The sequence below is a fragment of the Sylvia atricapilla genome, chromosome 3 (assembly GCF_009819655.1).
Source record: "Sylvia atricapilla isolate bSylAtr1 chromosome 3, bSylAtr1.pri, whole genome shotgun sequence".
NCBI classification, from domain to species: domain Eukaryota; kingdom Metazoa; phylum Chordata; class Aves; order Passeriformes; family Sylviidae; genus Sylvia; species Sylvia atricapilla.
In genome coordinates, this window is record NC_089142.1 from 102,555,229 (window position 1) to 102,579,697 (window position 24,469).

The 24,469-nt window shown below is 38.6% G+C and overlaps 1 protein-coding gene across 1 annotated transcript in view; it reads right to left on the reverse strand.

Moving 5' to 3' along the window:
* The window catches only part of WDPCP (WD repeat containing planar cell polarity effector), a 103,612-nt gene that overhangs the window by 62,692 nt on the left and 16,451 nt on the right, over window positions 1-24,469 (reverse strand). The window contains exons 6-10 of the mRNA XM_066316460.1: window positions 24,140-24,273; window positions 19,638-19,829; window positions 9,982-10,591; window positions 5,516-5,704; window positions 2,891-3,014 (exon numbers count right to left, since the gene is read on the reverse strand). Of these exons, the coding sequence (XP_066172557.1) occupies window positions 2,891-3,014; window positions 5,516-5,704; window positions 9,982-10,591; window positions 19,638-19,829; window positions 24,140-24,273 (1,249 nt within the window). The remainder of the gene's footprint in view (window positions 1-2,890; window positions 3,015-5,515; window positions 5,705-9,981; window positions 10,592-19,637; window positions 19,830-24,139; window positions 24,274-24,469) is intronic.

Here is a 24,469-nt window from a genome sequence, read left to right on the forward strand (position 1 = left end):
TCATGGAGACAGGCCTGACAATGACATCAGCCAGCTCTTGGAGTGTTCTCAGATGAATTCCATCAGGCCCCATGGACTCATGGGGGCCCAGCTGGAGCCCTGGAATGGTCCTCAGGGCTCAGTCAGCACATTGGGACTCCCTTACCCATCACTGGTGCTGAAGACAAACAAAGCATTAAACGTCTTTGCTTTATGACCCTGTTTGTGAAGTGACCTTCCTCATCCTGTAACAGGCTGATGTTATTTCTGCACTGGTTTTTGATATTAATGTATTTTAACCCCCCCTGTTTTTATGGTCTCCTGCAGTTCTGGGCAGCTTCAGCTCCAGTTGAGCTTTGGCCCCACAAATTTTCTCCCCGCAGCAGCGAACAGCATCTCTGTATTCCTTCCATGTCACCTCACCTTGTTTTCCCTGACAAACAGGTACTGGGAGGAACTCCTCATTTTCAGTGTCCTCATGGGCATAACATGGTGACCTGAGAAGGCAGGAGCAAAATTCCCTTCTCACTTTTCCTCCTGTTCTGAACCCACAGGAGTGCCTTGCCTTGCTAGTCTATCACAGACAGACCTAAGAGCAGCAGCTGCAATTTTCATGTGCCTGAATTAGTGGGTATTGTGCCTCCCTATGATCCTGCTAGACACTGCATCATGCCTGGATGGCATTCACTCACCCAGAACCATGGTTTACCATTCCCCACCAAATCTCTAGTTCTCTCTGCTTAGCCTACATTTAAATCATTCCAGTCACTTAAGGAAACATCTAAAAGGAAATAAACACCAATTAAGGCACAGCCACTTTAATGCAATAATGATAAGCTCTGAACATCATATTCTTGCTTTCTATCAGATAAATCTCCCCATAGTTGAACATTTAATTTTGTACTTAGATTATGTCTTCTGAGATAAGCTTTAAGCATAACCATCTGTTCTGCAGCAATCACATGATCCTATCACTTTGATTCGGTTGAATACAAATCCCTTTGAAAACAGAAAAACAGCAAAATAACACATTTGCTCCAAAAATCCATCACAACTGTAGATTGTTCAAGGGCTGCTTTACAGTGGGAGGTACAAGGCATGAGGAGACTCTTGTGCACACCTCTCTCTGTGCCCCACGCTGTCCAGGCAGCATTCTGACACTGAAGGTTCTTGTTTTAGGAGGACTGAGTCAGTGTTTTAGCTGCAGCCTCAAGGGCTGGCAGCTTAGCCAGGGCTCCATGTCTCTGCATGCCTGCTAGCACTTGGAAGCAAATCCTGAGTCAGAGGGAATACACCTTTCTCTGGCAGATATAAGAGTAACTAGAGTTACACCTCTCAGCAATCTCCGAGGCATTTTTCCTGCATCTGTCCTCTGCAGGCAAATGGCTCACAGCCACATCAAGTTGGCCACAACAGCATCTTCCCTGCTGGTTTCTAGGAGAAAGGCAATAACAGAGTTTGTACCCTGTTGAAGCCATGTGTGTTAAGAAAACTCCAGTGAAATACTGGAAAAGGGTAAAAAAGCATTTTTAAATGCTTAAAAAGGGTAAAAAGCATTTGCATTATGCAAATATTGGACCTTTTTTCGACAAGGAATGATTTCCCCACTGGAATGGACCTGTTCAGCAGAAAGATGATCCTCTTCAGACTCAAAATGTAGAAGGCAATATGGAATACTTTTCTTCTAGATTTGAAAAAAAAGCACATTCTATGTGCTATCAAAGTCACTTGCTTTGTCCATGCAGACGGTGTACATACAATCTAGATAAATCACTCAAAAGGGTGCATTGTAAGTCTTCTCACTCTGTCCATCCACACTCCTTCTCAACAAGGTGTAACAAACATTGTATCATTCAGAAGGTAATTTCTCCTTGTTTTCATCCACTGGATAATTCTCAAAGGGAATATCTCAGCTATATTTGTGAACAAGTTAAACTGCTGCATGTCAGTAATTATAATGGATTGAAAAAAAACTACAACAATAAACCAATGTAGTATAAATTCCTGCAATATTTGTCATTATTTCTCTTGCAATATCAGAGCAGTTTCCCTGTGAAGACAAGGTGAGGAATTTGGGGGCCTACAGGGAAGCCAGAGAGGGACTCTGTCAGGAACTGTGGTGGAAGGACAAGGAGTAATGGCTGCAAACTGAAAGAGAGGAAATTTGGGTTGGATATATGGAAGAAATTCTTTTCTGTGAGGGTGGTGAGGCACTGGCACAGGTTGCCCAGAGAAGCTGTGAATGCCCTGTCTCTGGAAATGTTCAAAGCCAGGTTGGATGGGGCTTGGAACAACCGGTCTAGGGGAAGGTGTCCCTGCCCATGGTGGTTGTAACGAGATGATTTTTATGGTCCCTTCCAATCCAAACCATTCTGTATAATTCACAGACAAATTGAACATTGCATTTTCTCCTCTTACTTCATATGAAAATTACTGGAATGTGAACTTATATATGAGAATTTTAAAAGTGAAAATAACAAAATGTTCAGATTTCAGCGGTGCAAAGACAAAAATGTCCTGGACCATGCAGCATTCTTTTGTGTTCTAGCATCTTTTTAACCTCAGTGTTTTCTCCAAGTTTGTAAGTTCTTTCTATAACTAATCTGCAAGCAGTTGGTGAATATCAATCTCTCAGAATCATGTTCTGGTTTTTTTTTTTTTTTTTTTTCTATCAAGCTAAATGGGAAAGGGTGATTCATTTTAAGTGTATTGATGACAGAAGAGCTCTGAATAGCACTTTATCTGCATTACTCTGTTTGAAAGGAACAAAGTGCAAGTTAAACAAACATTAACAATGAATGCATTTCTTTCAGGGGTGGTCCTTTTGGAAAACGCTAACCAAATTAAAGTAGTTAGTTATTGAAATACGCAATTAATTTTGAGTTGATAAAAAGTTGAAACTGTCACTCACCTGAGCAGGTGGTGGAAAAACCTTCTTGCATATCTGCTGATGGGGTCCCTGTACTCCAGCACAGTCCTATCCAAGAGAGGCCTTGTTGGAGCATAAAAGGTTCCAAGGCTTGCCTCAAGCTGTGCTGTGGAATTCAAACACAGCAGCAATGAAACAAGTGAATTAGCTTCAATTACAACAGGTTGCTCGTGTTTGCAGTCAGTCAAATTCCTCAAACGGTGACGAAATGTGATGTTGTTGTAGGACAGATGAAATTAAAATATGACAGACTGTACAAACACAAACGTGCATGTAAACTTTGGCTTGGAGGCGCAGCTGACAATGACTTTGAGCAACAAAAGCTATCAAAAGGATAAGGAAGTCTATAACACATCAAGTTCTCACCAGCAGCCTACAACTAAAAGTGACTCATGAGACTAATGCAGTGTGAACAAGATTGTCCAGTAGAGATCAACTCTCAATTAGCTCAAATCGTCTTTGTCCTCTTAGGCAAACAACAAGGGAGTTCAGTATTTCAGGGATTATTGTGTTAGGTCAGCAGGTAACAGAACCCTCTTTGTGATGGCCTTGAGGTCTAAGGAACCTCCTTCGGCCCACAGCTCTTTAAAAATTTTAAATAAAAGGGTCTAGAAACCCTTAGGGTTTGACAGCATGTAGTGGTGGGAAACAGGATAACCTCCCTTGTAATCAATAAAATAAAGCCCTTTTGTTACACAAGTTGTCTCTTCCTGAAATACTTTCTGACAGCTATACTCCACAGCTCAAGCTTTTTGTCATTTTTTCTACACATTTTTAATACAAAATTATAAACAATACAAGTAAACATACAGTATACTTATGTGTCCCAAAAGCTTAGCTGAAAGGAAATTAAATGATCAATAGTATTCGTGCTCTTTGATTTTGGCTTGAGAGTTAACAATGTAGTACAAGGCCTTATAGGCAGAAAAGGGAGAATTTGCTACATATATGTATTTGCTGTATATTTATGTTGCTCCACAAGCAAAATATAACCTATTGTCTCATTAGGCAGACAGAATCTCATTGATTTGCCATTATTAACATTTGTTTGAACTGGACATTTCTGTATTTAGTCATAATGGTTCTTTACTTCCAAGCATAGTTACATTTGATTTTATTAGGCTTGATAGCACTAAAAGTGCTAATAACACTGTGTTAGTTACACAGGCAAACTGCTAGTAAATTAGTTTTGTGTTATCTCCAATCTAGATAGCAAGATAAGTCGAACTTTAAAGGTATTTTCTTCCAAAGCAGCAGTCAATTTAGATTAAAATAGAAAAAGAAGCCATACTCTCTTGCCATTGCTGTTTTCTTGACAGCATGTTTTGTACTTCTGAAATATTTCAACTGACATGCAATACAAGTAACTACCAGCACAGTTATACATCCATTAAATAGCCCAGCTTGATGTTGAAGGCAGGATAAAGATCTCAAAGATAACTGCTTACCATCACTATAAATAAAAGGTCCCACTGGGTTTTGTTAATAAAAAAGAAAACAAATTACCATGCCAAATTTGTTAGATTTAGATAGAATAACTCCTGGATGGAATAAAATTCCTTCTGCTGTAACCAGTGTTAGGGAGCTGCATGGGGGAAACACACAGACAGCTGTTTATAATGTACATATTTTTAGAAGAGTATCATAGCCAGCCCTTTTCACAGGTACTTTTCAAAGCGTGTTTTATTTAGAGTCTATATGTTGTGTTTGCAACACGGAGGTTTTTTTTTTAATCAGATCCCACAAAATGGGATAGCTGATGGCTTGGCAGCAATGTAGGACACCTTGGAGTTTTTCTATCATCAAACACACCAGAATCCTAAGTATTCTCTCTTCCCACAAAAGATGCCTGGTCTCCAGCTGTCTGCCTGCTAGACTGGAGGATAACACCTTCACTAAATCAAGGCACTTCAAATCTGGAAGTCTATTGAGTTTCAAGATAGACAGCAAATCAAGAGGAAGGCACCACACCAGGCTTCAGCAGAGACGGGGCTAAACCTAAAATTCATAATTTCTGCTGAGGGACCCCAGCCACTACTGCAGGGGGCTAGATTACAGTGAGGACAAATGCTATAATCCTAAAGGAGGCAGCAGAGGATAGTGTATTCAAGGCCTTTGCATCTTGTAATGAAAGAATGACCCTTTTGAAAGCACCTTTAAAACCAGACTAAAATCCCTTGTCCCCATTGCAGGAAAACATCCCTCCTTCAGTTGGTGCTGTCTCAGCATGAATATAGCACAAATATTTCAATCCTCTATTAACTAACCTTTGTCTGTAACATAAGCTAAATTTATAGAATGTAATGAAGTTATGGAATATAAAGCTAGCACTATATATATTAAGTAATGCCTATAGCATATATATATTACAATGCGTATAATTTTAGTGTCACTATTGATACAAATTGTAATGTAGTCAATGCACTGGTCCAGGTTTTATTGAAATTATTTGTGTGCAACGACTTGTGATTATGTGGCACCACAATCTGGCTGACTGTCTGGATTCTCACTACTGTCTTGTTTATACAGTCAATAAATACACTGTCATAATCCACACATGAATTACCAAGACACCACCAAAAATCCATTAGAAATACAGACTCTTACCTTCTCTGGCTGGTGTAAGCTTTTGTTTAAGGAGGTGGTTGCAAATGGCACTGAGGCAGATAAAGCACTGCTGACCCATCGTGTTCCAGTTCATGGTGCTCAGGACATTAATTGCCTCCTGTATCTCATCATAACGAATATACTGGTGGATGATTTCCACAAGGCCCAGCTGTCCTCTTGTGAGCACACCTTTAACAAGAAGTATTACCACCAGAGATAATGGGTTTATGCTTTGATACAGTAGCTGACTCCTTTTCAGCACAGTTAAAAACAATTGCTATAATTTAAAATTAAGTTGATGGGTTTCAGTATTAAATTTTTTATAAGAGATAGCACCTTGCTATCTTGGTATACTTAGACTGAGAGTGATGACAGCAGACAAAAATTATCAATGAACTTCACACATGGACATTGAATGAATGCAGCCAAAAGTCACTGGTGATCACATAGTGAATCTTGGCTTAGACAAGGCAGAACAGGTTAAATTGCAGTTTATCACTGCTGTAAGGCAGGTAATAAATTCCCTTTCACAGCCTTCTCCTTCCTGTAGGGAAATACTGCTGGACAACCCTTGTCTCACACAGAAATATCTTTGCATACAAGCATAGAGCAGCTCCAACCTCAAAGCAACTCTTACTCAATTACTCTCCACATTGCAGCTGCTTTGGAACTTCCTTCCAGACTGGCAATATTCTCTAAGTGGAGCATTTTTTCTGAGGGGCTACCATGGAAATTATCAACATCTTCATAGTACAGATGTTTGAGTTACAGTTGCACATGAAACCAAGAAGGAGCTCCCCATACAAATGTTTCCTGACTTGTAGATCTCAGCTTCCAAAGAGAAAAGGTGAGTAAAAAGCTGCAGGAAGTAATGTTATTTATTTTCTCTGAGTAATCAAATGATCATAGCCACATATTGCATTTTAGCAACTCCTGCTCACTTTGGGTTGCTCTGAGAGAGTACTCTTTATCAGTACTCCTCCAAATATTAGAAAGAGACCAGAATAAATTTACTGTTTCTCTCTCTTTAAATAAAACCATGGGTTTTAGTGGTTTTATCATTATTTCTAATTTTTAAATTTTTATTTTTTCAATTTATATTCTGATGTTTGTTGAAACGAAAAGTACGGGAAAAGTTCTGATGAGAAAGGGAACAAGCTGAATTTCAATATTAGTATTAAAACCATAGGACTGGCTGGGGAAAATAATAAGTTTTATATGTTATAAGTTTTATATGTTATATATATATAAATATAAATATATAAATATATGTTTTATATAGAACAGGTTATATATGTAACATATTTAAATATATGTTTTATATGTAACAACTTTTTCTCTGGTAACAGAGAAAAGCAAACCTTTTATATATAAAACATACCTCACAAAACTTTCATAACTGTTGTGAATATTGTTTGTGACATGAAAAAAAAAGTGAGGGAAAAAAAGTGGAGGAGAACATTTGAATATGACTTGAGGAAAAATAAACAGCTGAGAACTTGCATATACAGAACTGATGTTTTTTGGGGAAAAACCTTACTAAATTTACATTTAGTAACAGAGAAGTACTTAGTTTTTTTAGCATCATTAAAGAAATGTTTTCTATTGTATTTCACCTTATATTAGCATGTATTAAAGCCTATGGACATTATGCTGGGTAACAGCCATCTTTAACTTGTTAATATTTAATAGCTATGGCAGACTTTATTCTTCCTAAATGTTTAATGTTTTTAAAGCATTACAGCAGCTGGGCAATCTCCACATTAACCTCTCAGCGAAGATGAAATACTTCTTTTCATGTTAATTAAATACAATACTACATTTAAAATGCCTTTAGAGGCCAGCAATGCTGAACCACTGGCACCAGCATCACGTTTGGCATTATCCAAGAGCTGGTCTGACATCAATGACAAGAAGTCACTTTTGGAAATGAGTCTGGCATTAAACAACAAAAAATATTTGCCATTAGTGTTTGAGGGTATGTTTAATATGACTTTTTCCTGAAATTAATCAGGATAGACAGCATAATGGAGATTGACAGAACTTGTCCAAAACCATAATGTAGCTGGAAGTTAGAAGCATATTTGCCTATTCTCGCTGACATAGTTTCTTAACAGATTTCTGTGGGAAACAATTCCAACCCATGTGTTCCTCAAGGATTTTATTTCAGTCCTGAGTGCCTGTCTGGCTGTCACGAGCCCCTAAATTTTTGCTATAATTTCTTATTGCGTTTAATGAATTTATTTATTCGTTCTGCATTATTTCTTGAATAGCAGAAACCTAAAAACTGCTGAGACTGTGAAGAGGGACTCGCTGATCAACACAGAGTTGTTCCCTTGGCAAACAGTGTGGAAAAGTGAGGAGATGAGGGTGCAAAGCTGAACACCAGGATGAAACAGAGAGCAGCATATTTTTGCACGCTGGACTACAAAGAGGGAGAGAAGGGAAGAAGGGAGAGAGCTTTGCCTCCTTCCTGGAAGAGATTTGACAGTAATTATACAGAATGAATTTTAAAATGTGATAACTTTCAGCTGTAGAGGTCAACATCTTCCCATTTGGATGCTTGACTTCTCCTGGGTGGTGAGCTTCCAGGCAACCTGCTTGGGAAAAAGAGGTGACAGCCAACTCACTGCCTAATTGATTTAGGAACGGTGCCCAGGGAGACAGTCCAATTAAGTTTACAAGCTGGCAATTAGCAGGAAAGGCCTCTAAATCCCTGTACTGAGAGCCTGCTTGCCTTGGTAGGAACATAAATGTGCTAAAGATAGCAAGGGGAAATCTGTGCCTTCTGGAAAGCTGCTGTGAGAAAACCTCACCAGGGAGGACTGAAGAAAAGCAAGGTAGAAGTGGGCAGAGTGCCTCCTGCTCAACTCCATCCCACCAAATCAGGACTGAGATAATTTAGGGGTTTGTTTTGTTTTGTTTTGTTTTGTTTTTTTAATGGCCAACGTGCACAAAACCATCAAATAGTTGTTATAATTAGTGTTCTGGGGTACTCTGTAACTATTAGACCTGTCATTGAACTTAATGCAGCTAATTACTGCAAAATAAATTATAACCTGTATACATTTTTAATAGTTTTTTTGGATAACAGCAATAATCTGGATCAGCTCTTTTAAAACTACACAATGATAAGTCATTCCAGCATTTTTTTTACTAACATCCTATTATATTAATTTTCCTTTCTGCAGTGGCACACTTGGTTAATTTTTTTTAATTTAGTCTTTCAATTTTATAGGTCTCTGGTAATGTTAGACAGGTTTTTCCCTGCTAAAGTACGTGTGTGTCTCATTCAGTAAAGAAGTGAAGTAGATTTTCAAATCTTACTATCACCTAGGTTATTATTTTGAGTATTTTGGTGTATTGTTTGCCTTTTTTTTAATTTAATTATTAAAAGGGCTTCCTCCTAATCTCAAGAGCATTATACAAAAGAATCATTAAAAACTCCCATAAAGATCTACAGAAGTAATCCTGTTTTCTTGGACAGACAATGGGCAAAATGCTGAAATTTTCCAGGATGGCTGTCTGCCCTGCTGAAACACTGGCTTAGGAGTCAGAGGGTTTAAGCATGATTGTTTTTTTAGGTCTCACAATGGGCTTGCACCACTGTAACTTGCCTGACTTGAATGAAATGAATACACTCCTCACTGATGAGCCACTGCAGGGGTTTTATTCTTAGTTCAGCCACTGTGTAACTCTTGGAAAGCCCTTCAGCTTTTCTTTACTGCTTCTTGTTTTTCTGCTTGTAAAAGGAAGTTGGTTGTGGTTTTACTCTTTTAAAGTCTCTTCATACCTTAAATGAGAAGTGCTATATAAATCCTAAAATTAGCATTATTACTACTTTTATTCACAACTCCTTGCAAATTAATTGAGAGGCCAACTTCTCTGAAGGTTAAGAAAATCATACTTCTTCTGTGGAAAGTCTTCAAAGGAAAAAAAAAAAAAAAAAAAGGTGCAACTTCATGTACTGAAGCCAGGAAGAACAGGATACTGGACAAATACACATCATACATGCAAAAAAAATTGGTAAAGAAAATAGCATTACTATTCTATTATGAAATATAGCTTATTTTAACTTGTTAGGGTTATTTCTACAGAATGAATACAAGTCTTAAGATGATATACTATATAGTAGTATATAATCATTAGTATTTAATCAGTAGTATATATTATATACTACTGATCAAACGAATTTTCCAGAGGAACAATTATTATGCTTTAATAAAGTAGTGAGGAACATTATGGGATGGTGATCAGACAGCAGATTAGGGTCCTATTCTGTGAACACAAAAAGGGATAAAGTTATTGTGAAACATAAAGAACTCCTTTGTATATTCAGATACATTTGGAACAATTTGCTTTTAAGGGTATGGTCTCATAGACCTAAAATCAGGGTGTTAAAACCTTGTGGGATACAGATGTTTCTTTGACAGCTCAAGGTTCAACAGATCTGCTTAGTAACTTACCAAGTTTAAAGTGAAGCACTCCCAAGGGTCCTTTATCAAATCTAACCAACAAAAGATCGTGAATGTCCACGCTGTCAGGACTGGGAAATGCAGCTGCAGGAGCAGCCCACTGGATCTGGATGAGGCTGGTGGGCACCTCGCAGTGTTTACTGAATTGCAGAGTTGCCTCAGGTGAATAGTCCTGTGCCAAGAGCTGGATTTTAACTGGGGACAGCGCCGTGTCAAAAAGCTGCAGCTCCCCTTGAGAGCTGCCCACCACCAGCACGGCTCCGGAGGGGTGGTAGGTTATCACAGCAGGGAGCAGCTCTGCTTGGGCCAACAGAGTCACCTGGCCATAGGCTTCATACAGAACCACTGAGGAGTCCTCACAGCCCAGCACCAGCTTGTCCTCTGTCACATCCCTGCAGCAGCTGGTGGCCCTGGCTGGCAGGGGAATCCTGGTGACGGCGGAGCACTGGATCCTGTTCCTGACGCACTTGTAGACGCAGCTGTCGGCCATGGGCTCCTTGGCTGGGGACACCGAGTGCTCCACCGTCAGCACCTGCTGGGGCTGCAGGGAGCTGAACCGCGCATCCAGGGGGTCCCACTCCGTGCGGATGTAACTCAGCACCTGGCAAAAATCCAAGGAACTTTGGTACTCGTTTGTAGCAATTTACCCGCTAAAAACAGACAGCCGCCAATGCGCCTTCCTGCGGGTCATTGACAAATAGTCACGTTCTGAACTGAGTGACAGCACTGGGATTGTGGGTGTGGGGTTTGGATAGAAGTGTGGGATATCACAGGGTGGGAAACTCAGAGTTTAAAGGTTTAGAATATAGTCATACACATAAAGCAACATGGACAATTTTGGTATAGGCCAGTCCTTCTTTTTCACCTCCTTCTCCATGGCTCTGGGTGGTGTTTTGTAATTTGGTAGAAAAATCCACATTGTGGGCCACAGGTGGTTGGTTATTGGATAAAAAGTAAAAATAATTTAGGTGCCATTTCTTAATTAGACAGTTTATCCTTAAAAGGCCCTATAAAGAAAGAGATATGGCTCCATTTTTAGTTTGTTAGCTAGAAGTGCTGTAAAACTCACATTTTGTGAGACTGTAACATAGATAAGAATTAATAATGTGTGTCAGTCGCATTCTCGAAATGAGAGCTCTGAAATCTACTCTTTCAATATTTAAAAGGTTAATTCATCTGATTAAAAAGCTCTGCAATAGAGTTTGAGCCATATTTGTTTGTCTGGACCTATGGAGCAGGTTAGTAGAACAGAAGATAAAAGAGGGGATGGTCCTAGCAGTGATGGTAAGAGGAAAAAGGATTGATGTAAAAGAACAACTAACTGTTCACAAGTGGGCTGGGGTAAAAATCCCAAATTCCCAGAAAAATCTGTAGTAAGTGACTCTGAGCATCAAGCATAGAGCATTTTTGATTATTTGCTTTGGGCCATGGTAACAGAAAATATTACATTGTAGTGGTAGAAGCAATGGCATGTTTAAACAGCACCCACTGTACACTGCCAAATGAGTAGGTGGTAGATGTTCTTCAGTGCCATACAGTTTTAGATGCAGAAAAAATGAATCTGTGATAGCAGAAAAGTGGGGACTCTTAGAGGATACTCGAAAGTTAAATGAATGGGAAGAAGAACACAAAGGCAGGCAGAATGTGATAAAAAGCAGTTGGCAAAGAGCAAGAATCTGTAGTGTGGAAACACGGGAAGGACCCTGAAGAGGTGGAAGCAGCAGTGGAGACCAGTGAAGGTTCATGTTCTATGATGAATTGGTTTGAACAAGAGGTATTGTACAGAATTTGAGCAGGGAAACCATGGGAGAAAAAAACAGCTGTAAATAAGTCACAGATGAGCTTATGAAAAGCTATTTCATGAAAAATAGAGAGAAAACTCTCTCTAGAAGAATGAGAGTAGTGGAAGTCAGTCAGAAACTTGCTGGTGTTTGTTCATGCAGAAATAAAGAGTGAAAGGAAAATGTGAACCTGGGCCAAACCCTGCCCTCAGGTATACCCACAGCAATCTCCAAATTGTAAATTAAAGCTGCTGACCTGCCACAACTTTTGGAACCCCTTGAGTACAGCTGGAATGAAAGCACAGAAAGGGGTAAGAAATGTGATTAAAAGGTAGAGAGATGATGAGGAAGGGAATCTAGAAATTTCAGGGTGAAAACAGAAAGGCACACATAATATTAGAGAAATTTAAATTTGATTTCCACAGATCACAAGACCAACTGAATATGCAATTTAGCCTTTCATCCTGTAAAGGAGAATAAGAAATTCAGATTTTTTTTTTGGCATGCCACCCATTACTTCTAAAATAACTGATAAATTTCTAAACAAGATTTTTGGGATGTTGATAGGACTGATTAGGAGGTTTTGTTCTGTCAGTTTACTTATTTTGTCAGCAAAAGGGTTTCTCATTCAAAAGAAAGAAAAAAAGGATTGTTGCAATTCTCTGGCTGGAAACCAAATGACAATTAATACAAAAATCTTTGTCACTTCTAGCAAAGATGTGCAAAGAGCCACTTAATGCAAAAGCACCTGATGCAGGAGCCAATGTATCCAACCTGTGAAAACCACATTAACCAATCTCAACAGAGATCCATGAAAATATGTATCAAAGGGGAAATAAAAGATTACATTACTTTTACAGTCTGAAAAATGTTTTCTCACCTCAACCATTCCCTCACCAATGGCTTAGCCTTTGCAAGTAGTCATTTTATGCCCACAAAACCTTACAGTGGCTGCTGTGCAGATGTTACAACTGCTGAAGTGTGTTTATTAGGGTGTTAAATTGCATGGCAAGGAAACTCCTAAAAGAGGTTATTGTGGACAAAGGATTACTGTGACCACAGAGTTCTCTAACCCCAAATAAAGACAAAGTGAAGTGCAACTGTTTGTTCTGCAGTTTTCCCTAGGAGTATGTATAGAGACCCAGGTAGCTCCCTTTCAAATGTGTGAAACAGAAATCTTGCCCAAGCAAGTCTTCAAAGCTTCCATAACTTCAGGGAAATGAGCCTTGAGGCTCTCAGGGACTCACATTTCTGTCTTCCTGTGGCAAGTTTCAATGTACTGCATTATTCTGTACTACATATTTTGACCCCAAACCAGTATTTTTCTCTGGACAACTCCTCAAAAGCTCCAAGGAAGTCATGAAAAACCACACAGTGATCAGGCCTGAAAGCACTATTAAATTCTGAAGAGAGACTGGCCTTGAAGGTGAAGGCAATAGAGAAGAAAATATGTGAAACATGGATTATACAACTCCACAGGAGCGACTGGAGGAAAACAGCAACGGAAACAGCCACAGAAAAATAAATGTTGCCATATCATTGTCTGAGAGTCAGCAAGTAAACTGCACCCAATTCATCATTTTTTTCTGCCTTCTTACAAAGTAGGAGAAAATGATGATCACTACCTTGAATTCCAAAGGAAGTGAAATCTTGCATTTTGGAAGACTAATCTAATGAGCCCTGAGATAAGAAGCTTCCTAGCCTCACACAGTTTTGAGAGCAAATCCTTGAAATGAAGTCCAGGGTGGCTCTGGTTGCTGTATTTAACACATCCTAAACTATCCCGAATTAGGAAAAAAGTTCCTGCAAGGAGAGTTTCTCTCCTTTCTTGCCTTTCAAAACATAAGGCCTGGCATACTGTTTAAACACACCAGGCTTAAAGGAAAGCTTTCTAGACACTGCTGCTCACATTCTGGCTGCAAACAAGAGAAACATTTCTCCTCAGATTGGAACAGATAAGCTGCTTCTCATGCATCAGTGGCCTCATGTGCCTCTTGCAGGAAGAGAACCAAGCCGAGAGACCTCTTTGTTCTGCCTTCCAGTTCTGCTGAATGGATCTGGTATTCAGCATTCTGAAGGGGGGAAAGAAAAATGAATATTCCCTTTCATCTGAGAGGGAAGATTTGGGTTTCTCTGTCAGAAATTAGGTTTATTATTCATTCTTCATGCCACTAACTGGAAAACTAAAGCAGAGAGACACACAACTGCAGAAATGTGAATAATGTTAAGATACTGCTTTTTAAAGATGAGAAGTCTAATAATCAGAATGTTTTCTTTTTCCAAGAAGGTGGTATTCTGCCAATTGTTTTTCTCTCTGGTAAGTAGACACATGGTAGTAAATGTAGTGCATCTCGTGCTTTAGCTTTCCATTTAAAGGAATCCACTGAGATTCCTTCCTGATGAGCAGCAGTTATCTGGAGCCCTAAAAGGTGACATTAAAACATTCAGCAAAACATTTGCCTGAGGAATGGGAAAGCAAAAGCTGGAAGAGTTTCCTCAGAAGTGGGTAGAAGAGATTTGTGGAGAAGGGGACAGGGCAGTGGATCTGAAAAGACAGAGCCGTAATGTCACAAGGCAGGGTGTATAGCTATTCAGTGTTAAACACTTCCCATAAATCTTGGACTAAGCACTCAGCCTTGGATTTCAAGAAAAGATTCCTGGAAGAATTTCGCATGAAGCAAAACCAATTACTTTCTTTAAAATAAATACATTTAAAAATTCAAAACTTTTATGACATGAATGCTGCAAAAATGCAGTACATGCATTTAAATACTGTCCACATAATTTATACATATTTCCTTTATTAATGTAGCAGTCTTGCACCACTACTGCACATTTATATTGTTTTCCTCTTGCAGTACTGCCTTGGACTCTGCCTCAGTCCATCAGCAGGATGAGGGATGCTACAGATGCCACGTTCTCAAATCCTAGAGCCAGGAATCATAACAATCCAAGTCAAGGAATCTGTTAATCTTTGTAAATAAGAGGCCTGCTATGCTATTTAAAACACTCTCTTTCATTTTATGTTTGAGAGAAATAATACTGCTGGATTGTGTGGGCAGTATCACTCTTCTCAGTGAAAATCGTTGAACACTTAAAATTGAAGTATTTTGCATAGAGTGCTGGGAAAGGATAAAGTCCACACAACAAAACAAGTAAGAGTTTTAACCAGTAGTTCTTAAGCAGAAAATTGGCTTACCAGGCAGATGAAAAAAAGAAAACAAAAGAAACAGAGAAATCAGCTTGCTGTGACTGAATTGTGTGTCTTTCAGATGAGAAAAAAAATGTTTGATTTATTTTATGGATGTTAAAAAAGTGCTCATTTAATTTCACACAATGAGGTTCCAAATAGCATCAAACATTTTAATTAGAAATGTAAAGTGGGAAGTGTGGTCCACACCAGAGTAATTTTAAATATGGCCCAGAGAAGCTGAAAGGAAAAAAAAAAAACCTGTTTTAAAACATTTCTAAATAAAAATGAAAGGCTCCTACTCTAGGTTACTTATTTGGCTTCATTTTATCTACAGACCTACATGCAATCTTATTATTTAGATCTCCAGCCAACACTTACTCTTATTTTCTTTCAAAATTTATCATCATCATCTTTATCCTGTATTATTCATTGAACTTCTAACCCAATGTGACACTGAGGATTTCACATTCTTCGCCGTGTGTGTGTGAGAGGTATTTCAGCCCTTCAGACACAGGGTAGGTGTTTTTCTGAGCACTCCAGTAACTGCAGGACAGCTCACACAGAAAAGATCTGCTGTGCTTATTTCACAAATCCGAGACACAATGTGAAAGCAATAACTATTAAATATTATCTCTTGGGAGAAAGAAAAAATAATACTCTCTCTCAGGGAAATTATTTTTTCCACAAGATTGAAGTATAATTTCAGTCGTTCCCACCAGCACTAAATGGAGTGAAAATAAGAATGGTGAAGACAAATGCAAAGTGCTACAGTAACTGAGCCCTGGCATCAGCACCTCCTGTTAATTTGTGTTTGCAGAATAAAGTTCATGTTGATTTTACCATTACTTTCTCCCAAAGCATTTAATCCAAAGATGATTTCACATCAGATCCTATTCATTCATAGCAAATTGTCTGAAATAATTTCTGGAAGATTCCTCTTCTGGTTTCGAAATCGAAACGCCAGCATTATCTCCACGGGGAGACAATTTAAATAACATTCTTTGATCGTTGGCACTTCAAGGTTAAAAAAACCCAACAAACCCCAAACAAAATGAATCAAACAAACCCCCAACAATTAAATAAATAAATTAGGGAATGGATGAGTTTACTGGAGGAAACCCACACAGACAAGAAAGCAGACAAAAGTCAGACAGACAAATACATCTGCAGCAACATGCACTGCACACCAAAGCAAGGTCATATATTACTGAGAAAAGAAAATATTACTTTTATTTCTTCAAGGGACAATTCTTCACCAAATCTTACAGCATTCAACGCAGTAAACACTGATCTCAAAAAAAAAAAAAAAAATCCAGTAAAACAAGTCAAGATATGTGAGGAAAAAGTTAGTTCTGTTTGTAGAGGAACAGTGGTTACCTGTAGCTTTAATAGCAGCAAATGCTAAAAACATAAAGCCACGTGGCAAAATTCAAATCGAATTTTCTAGTGTCTTTAAAAAGGAAAGTGTATTTCCTTCCCTAAAGTGAAGAGCTGCTGAAGTGCACAATGCCCCGAACACCCCACGTGCAGGGTGAATCATCCCAACACTGAACGTGTAGTTACAGGTGATGATCGTGATGAGGGCTTGAGTTGTCTCATCCCAGAGCTATTCCTGTCCTCATCCTAATAAGTATTCCTCTGGTGGGCAGCCAGGATCACTCAGAAAATTCTTCCAGGCAGGAAGCAGTACCACATGAATGCCCATTTGCCTTTGCTCTGCCTCAGCAGCAGCTTGTGTTGTGGTTTCTGTAGGTCAGCACTGAGGTGATGGCTGTGGGCAGCACCCATTCATTCCCTTGGGCTCGGTTTCATAAACTCAACATGCCCAACAGCTCTTTGTGGTCTTGTTATTCAGCAATTTCTGTTTTTCTCCTAGTTCTAGATAATAATGCTATTTTATCCAGCTGATACTACTACCTTCAAGTAAAATGTTGGTGGTATTACTTTACTACACTTCTTTTTGATAAATGCTCTAAACTGAGTAAGTTCACAGTTCACACTTCTCATTCTTCTTGCACTGATGATAATTTTTCACTGGCAGCAAATTAATATTACTGGAAAAATATGATAAATATGGATTTACTTCCATGAATAACAATGGCATGTCCAGTTTTTATTTCAAATCTATACCTGAGGAATAGTACAAATGGCAAGGGATTAGAGCAAAGAGAGGCAAATAAGCATGATTACAGAACCACTGTATTTTTGTGGTACCTGATCTAGACACTAACTGCTTACAAGCTGTCTAGAAATGCTAACTATGCTTTTTTTTCCCCTCATATAAGCTATTAAATATCCTTCAGAAGTTAAAGGTGTTAAATTAAAGCTCCCCTCCAAGAGAGTAGGGGGAAAATGTCCCTCAGCTAAATGCAGACTGGGGATGGATGCTAATTCTAGATCTGCTGTGTTATGACGTTCTCCCATCCATGCACAGGAATTTAATCCCTGCCCATGAGGCACTTCAGAGAAATCCAACAAAAAACCCTCAAGCAAACAGCACCATGAGTGACTCATCATGGACATAGAGGCTAAAAGTGTATAGGCAGAGTGACCTGAGCCTTCCTGAGCATCCAAGAACATGGAACAGCCTAATTGACAACCAGCAACACACCTTGTTACTCATATATGACTTAGTTTTCCATAGCTGTGGGTTGGTATTTTATTGATAAATACAGGAAAAGAAATTTCATCTGAAGATCTAAGAATTAAAACAGAAAAGCACAGGCAAAGAATCAGAAAGGAGAAAGTGACTGAACAGTCAAATTTGGCAGTGCTGCTTTTAAAAAGAAGTTTCTTCTATTTCTGTTGCTATATGGGCCAAATTAAAATTATTATGACTTTAATCCTAAAGCCTCAAAGAATGTTTATTATCACTTACATGATAATATGTAATACATTTACATTATCATTATGTTTATTATTATTTACACTATGGTGTAAAGCACCAGTGATGTGCTTGGGACTAGACTAGAGTTTAAACCAGAAAAGGATAAAACAAGGTGTAAAGATGATGAAAGATGGGGGAATGCTGTGATTTTATAAATCTCCCTAAAACATATAAAAGGAAACACAGAGAGCTTTAAACTCATAGGGTGGGTTCTATTAATTCCTTAAAAGAGTCTCTAAAAGCCATCCCAGGAAACTTAGACTGCAAAGGGCTATGCTGGCACTAGGGAAATTTCTGGAAGACATGGGAAGGAATAAAATAGGCACGGGAATGTTGCTCTCAGAACCTGGACATACAGAAGCTATGGTAAAAAAAGAAGGTCTGAAATGTTAGTAGGATGAAGTTTCAGAATAACTGGCACAAGGCTGGAAAAGCTTACAAAGAACAGCCTCACATTTCAGCTCCCAGAGTCATTTTTTCTATGTGATTTGGCATAGCTGCAGGGGGAATGGAGAACTGCAGGTGTAGATCAGGCAAAGGAGAGAGATGAGTCAAAGATGACCGCAAGTGGAGAGAGGTCAATTGAAAAGAAGTAAAGAAGGCAGAGCTGGAAGTAATTTAAACTTCAATTCTACAGTGACTAATGACAGAAATAAGAAAAGAAAAGCTGTCTCAGCTACCTTTTCTCTTCACTTTCAATAGGTAGAGAAATCCCAAGGGAAAAGAATCTCACTTAAATGAATATTAGTTATCAAAGTCATAGTTTCAAGACATTAAAACATTTACATCTTCCCTAATTAAAGAGAGGAGGATGCTGTCTGTAAGAGTAGCTTATTGCTAAGTGTTACTTAGGGGTTTTCCCTACAGGGAAATAGGCTGCAATAACTAATCCAGAACAGCTATTCCACAGCTGATCCTGGAGTTTGTGCTCTTCTCACACAGTCAGTGCCTTTTTAGTCCATATTAGAAGTGGGTAAAGATAAACCAAAAATAAAATTCCAAATACAGAAGCATCTGTACAAGATATTAGTTCAGAAAAGCTTTTACATTTCTAAATTCAGGCTCTGGATCTTTCAGAGTATGCCCAGATAGCTTCATTTTTATATTTCTACCTAACAAAACAAATTGGATTCAAATATCCTTAAACAGATGAAACAAAAATTAAATAAATGAAAACATCTGCCTATAAATGTAAGCTAAGCAGGTGTCAGGAGCAGGATCAGCTTGTGGCTTTGTCCTCACTCACAGCTTACATTCCCACCTGTAGATGGGGAGTTTTCCTCTGAGAAACATATCAGTCCCTGGTTTGACCAACACTCATAACAAAAAGTTAATCACCATCTGGGCATAGCCAGTATTTTATGAAAAACACTTGAATGAGATACAAATTGCCCATCAGCTAATGTTGCAGACAATGTAAAATAATTGCATCAGACATACATGCAACAGTTACAATTGCTAATTCATATTAGAGTTTTCTAGTGGAACTCTGACACTTCTATTTTCAGTTTCAGCAGCAGCAAAGCTATTTCATGATAAAGACCTCATTTCCTGGCTACATTTCTCAGGTTGACAGTTTTGATGTGAAAATAGTAAACACAGTAAATAAGGTGCTTTTCTGTTAAATAACAAACCTTTGTTTTTCACTATTAGAATGGCTGATCTTCTGTCTTACATTTTAATCATATCTGTTCTTTACATCTACCAAAATATGCATTTAAGTTGAAAAGCTCTTTCGTTAGCAAACTCGAAAAAAATTATGTAACAAGACAGCTCAACACTTTACCTCCAATTTGCCATGTGCACAGCCTAATAGCAATAGGTTGGCTCTGTCCCTCTGACAGGAAATAGGAGACCAAGGCCATGCTCCATCACTAGTTGCTGACCACCAGCAAATGACCAGATCTTGCACACAGTTTATTGCCAGGTGACGTTTCATCCTTCTACCTTCTGGTCCAAGTATATCAATATAAGAAATCTGATGGAAGAAGAGAAAAAAAAAATAAATAAAATGCAGGAAATATTGGGGGTGATCAAACAGCATGGTAGGAGCAAATGGGAGCATTTACTTTGGATGTGTGAGAAATAATGTGTATATATACATGGAGTGCTGCGTACATATATCTTCATAGGGGCTGTCTGCAAACGTGAAAAATATCTCCTCAGACAGAAAGACATGCTCACTCTTTTATCTGTGGGGAGGGGATTGGGATGGAAAGGAATATGAGTTAAGAAGGAATTTACTGCAATGACTCCAATCAATACCAAAATGTACAGTCATGGTTGCTTGACAGCATCGACCTCCACACAGGATTTAAGCTTAGCCATATTAAATGACAAGTTCTGCAAAGCTGACCACGGAGCTAAGGCTAGTGTTTAAGACATAATCAAATATTAAATATATTCTCCAGCATTTAAGCAAACATATATCTTCCTCCTTCCTTCCCCAAATTAAGGAAAGGCAAGGCAAACATCCTCTTTGCAAAAGAACATATACTTCTCTGCATAATGTGGATGAGCTACAGCATCATGCGTAAAGTTTATGCAGCTCTGGAGAATTGTGCCTCTTTCTCCAGGAAGGATTTGTGGAATTTATTATTCAAACTCTGTTATTTGGAGCATGGTTATTTGAAAACATGAGCAGCACACCATCTGGGTGACACATGCCAAGGAAATATAGATTGCACCGCATTTCTGCTTAAGGAATTAATGGAAGGTTGATAGCTAGGGGAAAAAAAAAAACCAAACTATCTTGCCATTGCTGGTCAGCAATAATCGAACCACTTTCTGGGGATTAAGCGCATGGCTAAGCCTACTGGACCAGACACTAGCAAAGGGCAGGGGGTCTTCTTATCAGGGAAATGCTTCTGGAGCCAGTCTCACTACATGACAGATTGCTTTCATATTCCTGTCTGCAAGGCAACAAAGGCTGGCAGTAATGCGATAATGCCAGAGTGCAATGGGTGTTAAGAACCCGTTGCATTTATGTATTGTATTTAGTAAATAATCAGGCTCATCCAAATTGTGATCTCAGCTCTCAACCAAGGCCATTAAAATCAAGGTTAATGCTTTAATAATCCTTTGCTGTTTTTTTATATGGTCAAAAAGAACCCTTTTCTATTTGCATGGTCATAATATTATTGACCTCTTCATCCTGTGAATACACATAAAAAGGAACTGAAATCAAAGTAATTACCAATGTTGTTCTCTCACGGTAAACATTTAACTCCTTGTTCTGTCTCCTTCAGTAAATTGAAATGGATTTAAAAAACAGAGACAGGAAAAACTTGAAAAAAGTCAATATTTTTAGAATATCCTGCATTTTACTTGTCAAAATATTTTAACAGGTAAAGATTACACAATAGTTAGGAGGCAGCTGCTACTTGAATTAGAATAGCTAATTTGGTGCCAACACATTGATTAGGCTGGAAAGGCACAAATACTTCCACAAGTATTAATTAGTCCTGTATTGTAGTGTTAACTGTTCATAACAATCACACATATCATAACAGCCACAAATCTTTGTCAACCTTTATGTCTTACATTAGACATGTCACTCTCAAGCATGGACTCATGTCTCTGAGAAAAGGCAAATAATAATACTTGATTTTCTGTTTTGCTGGTCATCAAGACTGTAGTGATTCATATAATAAGTCTTCCTTTATTGTTTCAAAGTGCAAATAAAATTCAAAGTGGTATCAATTAGAAAGGAAGAGCATAGAGAGATTAATTAATTCATTTAGGCAAGCATTGCATAAACCCCTCAACTTTTGGATAAATATCAAGCTGTGAGGAGGAAAGCATGGTTGACTTGTTCTTATTATTGACAGAACTCTGGCAGTCCAGCACTGCTGCCAATTTTGCCCACCATGAGCCTGGACATTGAACAATGTGAGGTTGCTTATCATGACAATGATAATACGACAGAAATTTGATTATATCATTACAAACACCTTCCTCATTTTAGAAAGGGGACTTTAAACCCAAATATTACATTTCTCAAGACCACGCCAAAAAGTTCAGAGGCAGAAATGAAGGTTACAATCAAATTTCCTGAATCTTGGCTCCAGGTTTTAATCCCATGTTAGTTCTATACCAGTGCACGCTACCTTTTGCATTCAATTTCTCTTGAACAAAACCCCAACTCTAAAGGACCTTTTTTTTTCCCCCTAAACCCACAACATTTGTTATTGTTACATACAAGTTTGCACAGTTGCAATGGAGGAGCATCTTATTTTTCTACTGAGAGTGACACTGGTGCTATGTCTGTGGTCTTTCAGCTTTTGAAGTTTGACCAAAATCAGCCATGAAGAACCCTAAATCAATGCAGAGAGCTGACACAATATTATTGCAGAAGTGAATAATATTTTCTGCAGTGTCACACTGGTGCAATTCTGAAGATAATAAAAATTATATTTAGCTGCCTAACTAGCAAGCCTCACACAAAAGAACATTCAATTAAAAAATGCAAATGTCTTTTTTTTTTTTTAGCTGGTGGAGAAATATTCCATAGTGATTCCCACCAATTTCAAGAGAAAGCGAAGTTAATGTTGAGCATGAAGGTGTTTTGAGAAGCTCAGCTGCGTCAGCAAAGAACTGAATTTAACAACCCTATTAAGGAGTGCAGCAGACACTTCTGGTTTTTCCTAAACATTAAGTCAGGAGCTGTGGCCCTCACACTTCAATGACAAAGGCAGTTCACCACAGCTCCTTCGTTAAACTTTAGTGCTATTAAGCAAAAAGCCCCAGCACAGAGCTCCCAAAGCACAGCCTCGATGAATGCCACAGGCCAGGCACGAGGCACAGCATTTTAAAGTAAAGTATGTATCAGCTCAGTTCCCAGTGAACAGTGAACTGTCTCAAATCCACGTTATAGAGGTTGGATCAATCTTGCAAACACAAGCCATTGCTGAAAAGAGGCCCTGAACTGAAACAGCCTGGAAAATGTATTAGATATTAATCCTAGCAGAAAGTGTCGCTACCAAGGAAGTTAAAACACATTACGGCAAAACTTAAATTAAACATATCCTTAAAAAGCTTGCCTTGAAGATGCAGGTTTCCTTATGTGAAGAAGTAAATTACTGAGGGGCTGTCAAGGGGAAAATATTTGCTAGCACAAGATTGTTTTCTTTAATGTTTACCCAGTCTGAAATAAATACAAACTCTCTCTTTTGCTCACAACATCTTTCTACATTTCTTGAGAAAAGGCTTGACCCTTCTTCATTCTTGCAGTGAATTGAATGCAGCCCCTTCCCTACTTCCACTGTTCAAAATTAATTGCCTTGGCTCATTATTTTTTCAAATTGTTGTAGCACCAAGCATTTCCAGCTACAGAAGTGGTGTCCTGATGCCAAAGTGCTTATGGTTGAAATAAGTTATGTCTACCCAGCCCAACCCATTCACGACACATGAAATTCATCTTGAGATGGGCTGGTTTCCACCGACCTCCAGACTGGGTGTGGTTTAAAGCTCAGCTCAGCTCTCTCTCGGCCACCTTTCAGCTGCTGCTGTCACTGTAGTGAAGGCACAGCCCCACTAAAAGGGGCATTTCAATCTTCACTGTGTAACTCATGGATTGAGACACCCAGGCACCAAGTCACTTGCCCAAGGTCACACACACAGGTGGCCAGTGGTGAGAAACTCAAGCTTCTATATCTCAATTCCTCACTCAGCGGCTTAATTCTAAAAGCAGCTCTCCCAACATCACCATTATTGTAACTAGTGGGGAAATTAAGATTTCTGCAAAGAATTACAACAGTCTTGGACCTCAGGCAGATGACTGAATTATCAGAGCTTTGTGTGTTTGTGTTTATCAGCTGAGCCACAGCAACTGACCATGTGTGTGTGTTTTCAGCCCACAGCACACAAGAGGTAAAACACATTAACTTAAATCTTTTACACTGAGTTTTTACCATCACAGGCTTGGCTTCATGCTTGTTAGATGCCAAGAATGTGCCATGGGTCACTTACTGCTGCTCAATGGACACAAGGTAATCCATCGAGCAGGGGTAACTCAAATGTGTGTCTGAAAATAAACACAGTAGAAATCTGGATCCCTTGGCACAGTATTTTGACTCTAAATCAGAATGCCATTCTAATTTTTTTTTTTTTTTTTTTTTTACTCTTCAGTAACTGCCATTTTTAGAGTTTGGGTTTCTCTGGTCAAGTATATAAAGGTTTGCAGTTTATGTGCTATACAATATCAGTGAACATCAGTGATTCATGTATAGTTCCTGCAATATTTGATGTATGGTTCCTGCAATGTTTGCAGTCCACTGGCAGCTGTACCTTAGAGTCCAAACAGGAGAGTTTTTCCAGCCTTTTGTTTACATCAGGAGAATCCATTGTCTTTGTAAACTGAATAAAGCAGAGTTGGTTGTGGTCCTCAAATGACAAGATGATGAAATTGTCTGTAAGAACAGCTGAAAATCAAAATAAAAATAGTCAGCACTGTAATACCTGTATCTAGGAACAAAAGAAAGTAGTGAACACTGCACTGAGACACTGCAAAATGCCATTTTTTTCAAGAGAGTGTCTTAAATATTACACTTGAAAGCCCTGCAATGTCCTAAAACATATCAGTGTGTCATCCTGTCAAGACCCTCTTGGAAATGAGAA